We start from the raw sequence: 12,748 nt of genomic DNA, 5'->3' as shown, positions 1-12,748 counted from the left end.
ACTCGACATTTTCATTCGAATGCGTTGTTACTTCCTATTGTTTTCTCTCACCAGAGGTCGTGGGTTTGAGTGCCTCAATCAACTGTGCCTCAATTCACTTCGCCTTAATTGGCAGCAAAGGTAGTTGGTGGAACTTTCAATCCTCACGATGTCGATCGTAATCCAATTTGGAGATTTGTCCGGTTCGCCCACATGTCCAAGTGGGTTCGACTCGCACCAAAGGCTCGAGTGCCTTAATTGCCTCTATCTTTATTAGCTTTCGCTTAATTAACACCACAGGTCATGCTGAGGCTTCTTCGCCACGGCTTCACGCTTCCTTATAAAGGAATTGATGGCATGATTCGCCCTAATTATTACCAAAAATCCTGGGTTCGACTCCCTATGAAGTTGGGTGCCATAACGCCGGACATCGGGTTTTTCGACCTATGAATCATCTAAGGCTTTTGCATTAATAATGTCATAGATAACGTCTCACATGCCCAGGCTTGCCTTATGATTTATTTTGTCCAGAATTGCCACGTGCGGCACTAACTTGGCATGGTTTATGTTGTCCTCTGCCTTGTGTTGGTGTTAGTTTCATCACTGTAGTCCGATTTCATCTTGAGCAGCAGCCTAATAATGACTGCCATAATGACGACTCCGGCCACTGCCACCACCAGGATCCAAACGAAGACGGATGTCTGGCCTTCATGATGAACCTCTGCAGGGGGGGTTGTCGCCGGATCGAGAGGAGAATCGGTCCTGGTCTGCCTTGTAGTGGTTGTCGCTGGGCTGGCCTTCGGGGAAGGCTTTGCCGGCGTGACGGCGTCAGCTACTGCAGAGGGTAATGAGGCGGTAATGTTTGCAATTTTGAACATCACTCGAACGACGTTGGACCTTTTCGACTTCAGCCCATCAGCATTAAGAACGCGTGCAGCCAAGTACGCCGTCAGGTAGAAGCTATCGTTGCCATGAGGCGCCGTAGCCCAGCGACGCGGCAGGCTGATGGCGACCATGTGTTTGGAGCCGGCGGGAAGGGGTTCGAGGTTGCCTTTGACGACGCTCGACAACAGCTCCTGCCTGTCGAAGTCTGAGAAGACCCCGTCTTCGTCGGTGCCGCCTCGGATCTCCACTGAAGTAGCTGCAATTGAAGATACAGACCATATAGCTCGCACTCGGCAAGACGTTGATATTTACAGAGAGACGATAACACGCATCCGCTCGCAGGCCTCGTGGATAAAGGTTCAAATGCCAGGCATGATGCCACGAGATCGATTCATAGCTCTAACCAATGTGCGCCTACGACACGGAAAGACCATATATATATATATATATATATATATATATATATATATATATATGTGTGCGTGTATATGTGTGTGTGTGTGTGTGTGTGTGCGTCAGCTCTCACCCACCTGGTTTGAAAAGAGCGAAGCTTTGCTTTGCAGATGAAACCGATTGTCTGTAGTTTGAAACAACCTATTGTGTATTTGCGTACACGTGTTTAGTCGACATCGAGAACACGAATTTTCGTTATTTGTGGCGCATTTTCTTTGGCGGTGCTCTTTTTCCCCTTTAAAATGTGCCCGCGAAAGAAAGAAATACCGCGTTTCTTCGCGTCCACGCGCAGGAAAGACAGCGTTCTCAAACGAGCCGAGTGTAAGATCATCACCTTGCCTCAAGCGCGCCGCCTATGATAACGCGTTACGTTTGCGCTGGTTTTGAAAGTAACCTATTTAATTGGGGCACTATTACTTGAGGCTTCAGAAGTCTCTTAGAGCACTCCCTGTGGCGACAGAAAATACTACCCCATATTTATTTGGCCTATGGCCCATCTTATCGGTAGAACATCGCCGTGTTTGTGCGTGCGTGGGTGCGATTTTTCCATCATGGATGGGATGAGCATGCGATGCAATCACATTCATAATGGCTGCAAGGTTTGTCGCCGATGTGCGCGCACCCGCACGCGCATGTCCGCGCTCTCCCACGCGCCCACTCGTACAGCGCTGCTGGCGTGGCGCCTCCTCTCCTTGCTTCTGTTGCCAGTGGTGCCTCCTCTCCTTAATCCCCTCGCCGGTGATCACCGCTTTCCTGCGTCAACCACGGACTGCGCCCGATCACACGTGAGCCACTAAAGGCTTACACCTTAAAAGACTCGGATCGACATCAAACTTCTCAGGGAGATTCCTGTAAACAAAGCAAAGGAATAGCTTCGGAAAGAGAATTTGAAATTTTTCGGCTTGGTATGGATATTGAAACCGTGCCTCCGAGGTGTGCCTCCGGAGCACGCTTCCCCGGCGCCACGCCGGCTCCTCGCTACCGGCTGACTAAATGTGTGCCTAATGCGTGCGTCATTGGGCACGTGACGGCGCTGTCAATGAGGAGGAAGTGGCGCCGCTGAGCGGTCCTTCGAGTCATGAGAACCCACGTGGCCACGTGATGACGTCGCGTTCTCGGCGCTGGACCGGCTGCGCCTAGCACTGCGAAATCGAGCGTTAAACACCAAGGGCATCGGACGGCAGCCATGGACGTGCATGCGTCTAAATGTCGTACAAAAATTCCTCACGTGACCTGATCCTAGTAGCCTACAGACACGGTCGTTTAGGGTTTTTCGAGAAGGGCGACGGTGGCGCGTGACGCCTTGGCGCGTTGGCTCTCTGGCACACGCCGACCGCTGGTTGTGTGACTTCTCTGCGCTGGATTCAGTGTTTATTGGCGAAACGTCATGCAGTAGCAGTGGTGCGGTATGTCGGCTTTTCGTCTCGGTGAGCTCTGGTGGTGCGAGACCCGTATTTCTGAAGAATTTGGTGGTGCTGACGATTGAAATATTGGATTGGCGCAGCGCCTCGGCAGCGCAGTTTGCGAACTGGCACTGTAGAGCAACGTCGCCCTGTCCGCTCTTTACGGCAGCGTCCTCACATCGAACATGCACTTTTACTTGATGGGCGTCGAAGATGGAGGTATCGTACGTGTTTCTAGCCACGACTTCAGTTACGTAAGTGATGTATTGCTTAAGGTGGTGTTTGCTCACAACTATTGACGCATCCTTGAAATTAGGCAGCGTACGCTTTCAATCGAGTTCAGCGTTAGTGCGCTGTCCGTGACTTCGTGTGATTTGCCTTTATCGCGGGCTTTACGATTATATCGTAGTACTGTGGACCTTAAAGAGCTCTAATGACATCACATGGTCTGCCAGAATATCACGAGCTGAAATGCAGAGTAGATGTTTTAAGATTTTCGGTACTAGGGGTGCTATAAGCACAGTGATATTGAGCTTAATACCGTGCCCTGTGATGTTCAGCTGCATCTCTGCCCGTTTTTCGCACATTTAGGTCTACCAATGGGACGTCGGGTTCTGTACAAAGTTCGGATGAAGTAACGTGTGTGTATATGCGTCCACAATAACTTCACCGCAACACACTTCTGTAGAACGGTGAAGCAAACAGTGTGTTGCGGTGACGGCCGGGTCGTAAGAGCGCCCTAGTTCCAGCTTTGATTTTCCTGTTGCCCTGAAGATACTGCACCGCCAACTCTCTACTTGCCGGAATTTTTACTTTCACGTGCTAAATGGTCTCATCATAATACATATCTCTAGTGAAGTGAAGCTCACTAAAGTTACCAAATGCTTTGACAGTGTCAGACTTCACAGTTTTAGAATGGCATGACCAATATACCAGCCCACAATTTCACGTTAGCAGATTTGTTAGGAATCTCAAACTAATCTTACAGCATAGAAAAACAACGTAAACGCCTCAAGAGTTGATTAGCAAGATGTGCTTCAAACACTTAAAACAGACACAGCTTAAGTGCTTAAATATTTCTAGCATAATAATGAAGGTTGATGACACTTACTGCGATATTGGTCCCTTTACAGTGAAAATAATAGTACTAGATGAGACTCAAGTGACTCGTGTGCCGCTTGGTTATGCACGCCACATGGGTGCTAGCAATACCTTAACAGGGTTCTTATTCACGCATGCCTGCTTGCGTCCTCTAAAGTTTTCGAGTGTCAGAGGTATAAAAAGAGGCTGTAGCCCTAGGGCTTTAAACTCCACAACTCCGATTTTGTTTTTTTTATACTTCCTACAAGCAGAACATAACGCTGCATGACAGCATACGCCTAGGTAATTGCGACATATTGTGACGAAAGCAGTGCTCACTCAGTTAGAGTTGCCTGTTCTAACATTACTCAAAGAATTCTTCAAACAGTTCATTTTTTAAGCATGGAGCATGTCATGCCTTTCAAGCGAGCGGCTTTGCGACACCACATGATGCTCGACTAGAAAATTGACCAAACAATAGGTTACTAGATGCAGCTAAAAACAGCAAAGTCATAAGTTAGCATAACCTACAGCTGCTAAAGTTGGTAATTATTAAATTACAGCAAGAAAAGAACAGCCTGACAAAACTTATGTCTGCGCTGTCTGCAAACAAAATTTTATTGTTAAGGAAATGCACAGCCTCACGTAAACAAAAAGCAAGGAATTGTGTTAGATGTATAAACCAGGCGCCCTTCTTCATACACCGTCTTTTTATTGCACTGTAAGGGTTATCATGATCAAAATGCAGATCCAACACAGTGTTGAAATCTAAATACCATGAAACTTGTCCGAGTTGGTGAGGTTGCAGCTGCAGCAAATCACACGAGCACAGCATCACTGCCTGTAGCTGTTAACTCTGTGGGTCATAGATGACGGTGATGTGTGATGCATCAAGGGGAAAATGTTGAGAGGATGAGAAGAGAGGTTTTGTAGAAGGTAGCAGCTCCGTGTAGTGATGCTGCGAAGCCTTCAACGTGTGACACTGACTAGCAGTCGGGGACGGTAGCATCAAACATTGGTAGGTCTCATTCAAGTCACCTGGAGTCATCTGGGTACCATGTGCGATGGACTTAATCATGGGCTGGAAAATGGATGCACGATTCCTACTTCCAGCATGTGCTCAAACACGCGGCAGGCAATCTTGAGCAGGTCTGCAGCTAGGCAACGTGAGTGAGCATGTGTAGAAGGTCCAGTAGTGACAGGCGTATGCGTAGATAAATAAATAAATATCAAAATGGAGCTAAGGCTTCGTACCCCGTGTGTATCACTAGCGTACCCATATGAGGGATTAGCAAAGAATGAGCACATACCCGGTTGCACATACCCTGTGCCGATGTTGTCTATTACGCCATACAATAATCAGCAGTAGGTTGTCTATTTGTGTACATACCCCGTGACCCAAGTGGTCACAACTATATATGGCAAGAAAACGACCATAAATGCCATGCCCTGGGGAAGCGGCAACGAAAGTGTCGGATTAAAAACTGGAAATAATGAAAGAGGATTATGTGCAGGGAGCTGATGGTGCAAGGTACTTTACAGTCAAAAACACATTCAAACAAATGAGAAACAGCAGAGCTGTGATAAATTTCGCTTACCTTGAATACCCACATTACTCGTAATTTTTGTAGAAACAGTGGGCTCGGTTCTCTTGTACGAGAAGCTTTCAAGGTAACATTTATCTCTATAGCTATCTTGCCTTGTGTAAACCGACTCCATACTACGCCTGCAGAATTCTTAACAGTACCATGCTACTATGGCATCTGCTGCCCTTCACCATGTTTCCCTCCCCTAGGCAGAGATTGTTAAGTTAAGAGTGCCGATTATCTGCTCTTTCCATTGCATGCCCTATCCGACTCCCCTTCAGTTACTCTCAGCCAGTATATTGGCTACACCCATTTGCTGTCTAATAAGTACTGTACAGTTCTTGTCTCATAATGCTAAACCTGCCACAGTCTAATCCACCAAGCATTGCACAGTCCTGTTTGTTTTCAAGATTCTTTGTATTCACCAAGTTTCAGCCCTTCAGCTTAGTACCGGTAGAATGCACTGATTGTGTAGTTTTCAAGGATAACAAGAAACTGAACTATGCACTCCAATTCATTCTTATTTGGTGTTATACACACGATCCAGGTTCCCTGAGACTACTTGGCCCAGGCAAGCATACTTCAGTAACAGGTTCGAGAAGCTGTTCATCAACTAAAGTGTCATGCTAAAGAAAAGGCTAGTAAAAGTTATGGCACCAAACAGAGACAGATGACCATTTGAAAAAGCGCATGGCTGCATGAGAGGTGCAAGCAGATGGGATTCCGAGCATGGGAACCTCAGACGTGTCGGCGCTGTGTCCAGCAACATCTACAGACACTTTGATGTGCTGGTCTGGGTCCCACCCCCCGCCACAGTTGGTATCACCTGGACATTGCTTGGCAAGGAGGCACCACTGTGGGCAACCGGGACTAGAGCTGGGCTTCCAGTCTGGCGTTGTCTGTAGCCGACGGATTAGCAGCATGAGTTCACGAGAAAAGTCAGCGAGCATGGCATGTTAAACATTGCAGACGCCTCAGGGCGATTATGGTCAACTCATGTTGGCAGTACTCACACTGCAATCATATTCACTACAGCATGCTCTGTTCCTACCATTACTTTTGAAGATTCATATAATAGTGCTGGTGCTGTAAGCATTTATAACATAATGTAAAACTAATTACTCTTTTGTTTCCTCTGTATTCTTTGTACTTTTCCTATCACGGCCGCTCGATGAAGCATACATGAGCATGCCTCCTGTCTCGCGCAGAGCGTGGGCAAAGGTTTAAAACAGGCGGTGACAATTGCTGCCACCAGTTTCATGCGGAAGGCACTGTTCCAGGATAGGTCTGTGGTAAGGCGCTGACCGGCATTCAGGAATGGATTCTTTTAGTGTGTTCGATAAAGTTTGCGTCATGCTTGCGTTTGGTTTTATCGTCATTCTTATTTTGATACAGTAAAAAAATGTTGAGGCCTCCATAGGAACGCTTTATATATCGTATAGACAAGGAAGCTGATGATAGTGCTTTCAGCTGCTTTACGTCTTTACTACTTCCCACTGTACTAGTGAAAAGAAATAACAAACAAAAGTATGCAACTTAAGGAAGCTAGTGTCATCTTTTTATGTTGTAATGAGAAGTAAAGCAGCTAAATGCACAGGATTAAAGGAACCTCCGAAAGTAAGAATGCCGCATTTGTGTGATGGCGGAGAACAGCAGAACATTGTTGTGTGCTCTGAAGGTATTCGAAATACGCTCAACCTAGTAAAAGAGGTGCAATAGGTGCAAAAGGTGCATTAGGTGCAAAGAATAAAGTAAAATTAATTTTTTTCTTTCCCACTTGAGCAGTTTCAAGTCCACTAGTTTCCAAGACTGCTCTACGTTTCTGATGACTTGTTCTATATCCGTTGTGCAGAAAATTCGGACAGTGACAAAATTATCATGCAGTGAGGTGTACCCATCCGAGCCAAACTTCATTATCCCAAGATTTGGCTGGAACCCCATAAAAAAAAGCTACACTAGGTAACCTAGTCTACTTAGTCTGGGGCTCTCGGGTACATAACATATACGTAGGGTGAAAGTACAGTCCACGACCGTCAACCGCGGTTTACCCTTCTCCCCCCTCCCTGTCTGCCAGTAACGTGATCTTCCGTAGACCGCCGACGCGTCAGGTGGCGTCAACTCGTCAAAGTGATCGTTTGAGAATGCCGCTCATGCCTTCGCAGCGTGTACCCACGTCCACCATTGCATGCGTTTCCTTGCACTTTTCCCCGGCTGTTAGCTTAAGCACTACCTTCTCTCAAAGCATATGTTCATCAAACCGTCAAGCGCGGCGGAGATTTTCCGTGCCGCCTGCTATCCCATAGGTGCCTATTATGTTTTGAGTAAAAGGATAGTCGTCATCTGGCAAAGGTCGGTGCACCCATACGCATGCCAGCAATCGTCAGCGCGTGAAACACGATACTGCGAGTGCAGCTCCTCCGCAGCACACGTTATCGCGCTGCAAAACGTTCTACAGAGAGTAACTGAAAGCGCATGAGTTGCTCACGAATCTGGACGCCTCTTACCTTAATGCAATCACCATGTTTCAGTGATTTCCGGTACAAGATTTGCGGACAGTCGTCAGCGGATTGAAGACGACATGACGAGCGCTGTTAATTCTGACGCGGCGAACCGTACGAGATACGACGGCGAGTAACTGAGAGCACACGAGCTATACATGAATGTGATCACCTCCTACTTTAATCACGCCGCCATGTATCAGCGATTCTCCGTACACCAAGATTGAGCACAGAATCTACTTAAGGGCTCACAGTCGCGTTGTCATATATCATTCGTTGACGACTAGACACAGGGGATAAGTCGCATACGCGAGTTTTCCTAAAATAATTACTTGATGCAACGCTGGCACTGCGATCGTTCTGACTGCACGGGGAGGGCCGCTAGTACGCGCATTTGTCTAATCTTCTTGATGATTGCTTCAGATGTTCTTGCCGCTTTGCTTACTACCCCTTGTGTGTCTTTATTTGACCTAGATTCCAAAGCAGTTTCACATTTTCTAAATGCATAAGGCAATAAAGCTCTTGAGCATACATAATCACTACGGAGTGCCGCGAATATACCTTTTAAAGTAGGCCAAATTGAAACGTGCCAAGCTTCTAAACGTCGTGGATTGCGCGCGAGAATTTCTTTAGGGGCTTCCATGGCGGTTTTTGAAAGCGTGCGTATGCCTGCCGTAATGGTTTCAATGTCGCGCTTCTGTGCTTGAGGCCCTGTGTTTGAATCCTGCCGTCGGAGAATTTAATTCCGTTTTACTTCAATTATTTTTAACACCGTGGTTTCTTCAAAATTATAAGTTTTCAAACTCACGAAAACCGTTTAAAGCCAGAAGGTTGAAGCTTAGGGAAATTTATGTGCTAAACATCATACCCTTGCAGGCTGGTCCACTGAATTTGCCTTTCCCGTAGACACTAGCGCCATGGTTCTCTACGTCTAGATGTTTCTGTGTAAGCAGTGCGGGTGCCGCCCTAAATTAAAGAAATGTGACGTTTCAGCCAAAAACAGAAACCACAATGACGCGCGACATCATCGAGGCCTACAGAATTGAAGTGCTGAATGAAAACTGTGTGAGTGCACCATCTGTTTTTCTATCTGACAAAAGAATTGCACCATTTATCGGGTGACCTGTCATGAGGACCCGCTTTCTGCATCCGCGCGCGGCATCACGTAAGGCCGACCATTCCGTGTCTTCACATTCTTTCATGTTTTTTTTTATGATATTAACGATGCGCTCTCGCGTATTTACATGTACGTCCTTCGTCTCAGTAAATTCAGTTGTTAGCGCTACGTGCGGTTGTCGTGTGCATCTTGTACGTTCTCGCCTTTCGCGCTGTTCCCTAGATCAAGACGTTGAATCAACTAGCCGACACGTTATCTTTATTAGATACCTCTAGGGATGATTTTAGGACACTCTGTGACCGGTGCTAGCCGGATTGAAGCCGCGACTCCGAGAAAGCCGCGACGCTATCCCCACTCGGCTACCGTTGCGTGTGATAGCGGATGCTTTATCTTGACGGTAACATAATTTTTCGCGAATCGCTTGTGGCCTGTAGCACAAATCTACTTATCGAGCTGGATTACTCGCATAGGGCATTACTTACATAGAAGAAGATAGTGCTGCAGATAAATTAACACGTTTTCACTAATGTACCAGTCGACTAATCACGTTAACGCACGTATAGCCATATAACAATTGAAGCTAGGCATTTCATTAGGCACATACGCTTATAAGGAATTTTTAAACTAGCACTATCTTTGAGATGAGTCCAGTCAAACTGGCGGTAAGAAATACACTGCTATTCCACTTACCTTTATCACACAACGTTTTTTTTAATGTAATGTGACAGAAAAGCTACTGAAACATAAAAGCATTGTTGCATATTACGATCTTGTAATCTTTCTAATCGTCACAATAAAACTAATTATGATTCTGCTTTCGCTTCAAGTTTTCGGAACCCTCATCTCAACACTGCTCTAATCAAGAGAATTCATTGTAAGCGGATATGACTGTCGAAATGGCCAGCTTCAATTCGCAAATTCTAGTATGTGCCTTAAGTAGTTAGTTTGAATAATTTAGCGAAAGTAAGTTAACTGTTTAAATATCCTCCTGAGTTCCGAGGTGTATTAAAGTTTACAAATTTTTGTGAGCTTTTCAGAAATTGATTTTTACGTTACAGAGACAAAAAGTGAATTAATTTTTCACAATTATCGGGTGTTTTAGCACAGCATGATGTCCAATATATTGGACACTGCAACTCTACCCGGTCATTTTTGTGGTAGTGGATATGCAGTAGCAAAGGGCAAACTTAATATTGCAAATGGCTTCAAAAGTGCAAAATCTGTTCAATAATGGAAATTTCATTACAGAAAAAGAACGAGAGATAATGTATGAGGAATAGAACTTACTTTATCGGCGGTTGCCGTAGAAAGCCGTGCAGTTGAATGTCGCCATTGCAAACGCCCCTGCTGGCCAAACTACTCATGCATTTTCAACAAAACTTTATAGGTGGCGCTAGTAGGTGTCTAAAATATTGTACAATTTGGTTTTACGGGCTAAAACATGTTGCTGCCTGGGTAGTGACGGAGTATTTGATGTCCAATATATTGGACAAATACCCCATAGCCGGCACTCAGGAGGATATAGTTTTTTTTATTTCTCATGAAATAATGTCCGCCACTCAGGGCAATCTATCGCAGTAATTGCCAAAGACGATACAATATTTGCAAAAGACAATATTTGCCAAAGACATGCCAAAGACGACTTTCGATAAATTGTTAGCTATAAAAAGCTATATTCATATAGCTGACGTATCTCGCAATGTGAGCTTTGAATACACTTGCATGGACGATGCTTTTGTAATACGGCGAAGATTAAAAATAGCTTCGATTATTCACCTTCATGCCCCGAGGGTGTTGCAGAAGGGAGTGGAATGCATGAAAAACGAATGTATATAAAACAGAAATGCGGCAGTACAGGAAACAAAAATAGCGCAGGATTGCTGCGATGCACAAAACAAAAACAGAAAAAGGTAACTATGATTCAGCAAAATGCTGATTACTGAAAATACACAAGATCTTAATTAGCCGATTTAAACAAGCCAGTGTCGGAAATTGCGGCATTTGAAGTAGTCAGGCGGTTCCAATCGTTACTTGTCTTAGGAATTAATGAGTAAAAATGTGAGTTAGTCCGAGAAAACAAGGCGCCTACTTTATCAAGGTAATCATTACGGGAAGAAATGTACTCTGGCTCAGATGGAAAGGCTTCCATCTGATAATTTTATGTGACAGAGAGCTAACCAATACACTTTCCTTTGTAAGGGAAGTAGAGAAAGGTTCAAACTAGTTTTAAGGGTAGACGCACTGTACAGACAATAGTAGTTGTGAAGTACGAATCTTACTCTTAGATTTTGCACTGATTACAAAGTTTGGATGAGAGACAAAAGACGAAGATCCCACACCGAGCATGCATATTCAAGTTTTTGGCGTGTGAGCGATTAATAGAGTAGAAGTTTTAATGAAGATGGTGCCATAGAGAAATTGCGGCTTAAACACCCAGCATACCATTGTCATTATCGACAATAAAGTTAATATGTGTGTGAAAAACAGAATATTGGTTATGAAAACATCTTCAGAATCATCAAAACAATGCCAGAGTGTCCTCCTCGTATACTGAGCACAAACAAAAGCCGAGACTTCCAAACAAAGGAAATAGATTTCTGATGCCTGCAGCATAATGCGAATCAATGCAATACGAAAAACTCAACTACGTGCGCGTTGGTTTTTTTTTTCGCAGGGCACCATTGTAAACACTAAATAAGAAAGCAAGGCGACACTTCACTCACTAGCAATGAACATCTTTCAAAATATTTGGCAATATCTTGGCTTGCATTATTCGCGACACGTCTCAACCTCAGTGTCCTCGACGCTAGTTACGCGCAAAAGAAAATAAAGAAGCGAAAACTCGTGTTGCTTCTGTGACCAGCACTATCCTTCCTGCTGAGTATTCTGAAGCCACGTGTCCGTGTGTTCGTGAATCGCGTTCACAGACATTACCCACCTTTTCCATTTGTCATATGCGCCCCAGGCCAAGTCCATTTAAGAGTGATGATAGGCGTTCTGTCCTTCTGAACGTGCCCACCGGCACTCTGAAAGTTAGAGATTCTGGCAGGAGGAACATCAGCCTGGTTCAGGTTACTGTCGACCTTGAATGAACCACCAGCTACGACCCTTTGGAATCGGGGCGTGGACTCAATGTCTTCCAAAAGGTCATCGGTCGGTGTGTAGTTTGCTGGCAGCGGCTCGAAGGCGCTGATGTTTATTTGTGGCAGTCCTTCTGGAAGCCACATAGCCACAGTGTTAGTGTATTGTCCACATAGCGAAGTGGTAGTAACATAGCATTTACCACATAGCAGCCGCATTATCCAGAAACAACCAGTTCAAATAGCGTCTGCTAAGCTGATCGCTTCGGGAAGGCATGCGTGAGGCCCCAGAGCAAAACACCACAAATACTCAGGTCACGCAGATACAGGCAATGATTATCATCCCTTGTGCTACTTTTTGCGGCGTAACTGCTATCCTCCAGTCGCTCGAAATTTTTCGTGGCATGCTAATCCAAGAAACCGCAAACTCAAAAAGGGTTTGTGTTGGTGTTTTCACGTAACAAAACTATGTTATTTTCTCGTGTATACGAATTACAATTTGATGCTGTCATGTCTGTAGGTTGTGTATAAGTCGTACATGTTTTCTGACACATTGTACTTCGAGAAATTCAATTAGTCCAGTAACTGCAAGAATGAAGACGAATGACGATGGACTTCAAACGGCAGCTGCAAAAGGGCATTATCTTTCAGCTCACGGGTAACAGCA

At 45.2% G+C, this 12,748-nt stretch overlaps 1 protein-coding gene across 1 annotated transcript in view; it reads right to left on the bottom strand.

Annotated features, from left to right (window-relative positions):
* Positions 1 to 484: 484 nt before the first annotated feature.
* LOC126527809 (calcium-activated chloride channel regulator 1-like) overlaps positions 485 to 12,748 on the bottom strand; it is a 36,225-nt gene continuing 23,961 nt past the window's right edge. The window contains exons 3-4 of the mRNA XM_055068931.2: positions 11,940 to 12,215; positions 485 to 1,120 (exon numbers count right to left, since the gene is read on the bottom strand). Coding sequence (XP_054924906.1) covers positions 543 to 1,120; positions 11,940 to 12,215 — 854 coding nt within the window. The 3' untranslated portion in view covers positions 485 to 542. The remainder of the gene's footprint in view (positions 1,121 to 11,939; positions 12,216 to 12,748) is intronic.

The sequence above is a fragment of the Dermacentor andersoni genome, chromosome 9, assembly GCF_023375885.2.
Source record: "Dermacentor andersoni chromosome 9, qqDerAnde1_hic_scaffold, whole genome shotgun sequence".
Lineage (NCBI taxonomy): Eukaryota > Metazoa > Arthropoda > Arachnida > Ixodida > Ixodidae > Dermacentor > Dermacentor andersoni.
The sequence above is the reverse complement of the archived record's forward strand: the minus strand, read 5'-3'. Positions and strand labels throughout refer to the sequence as shown.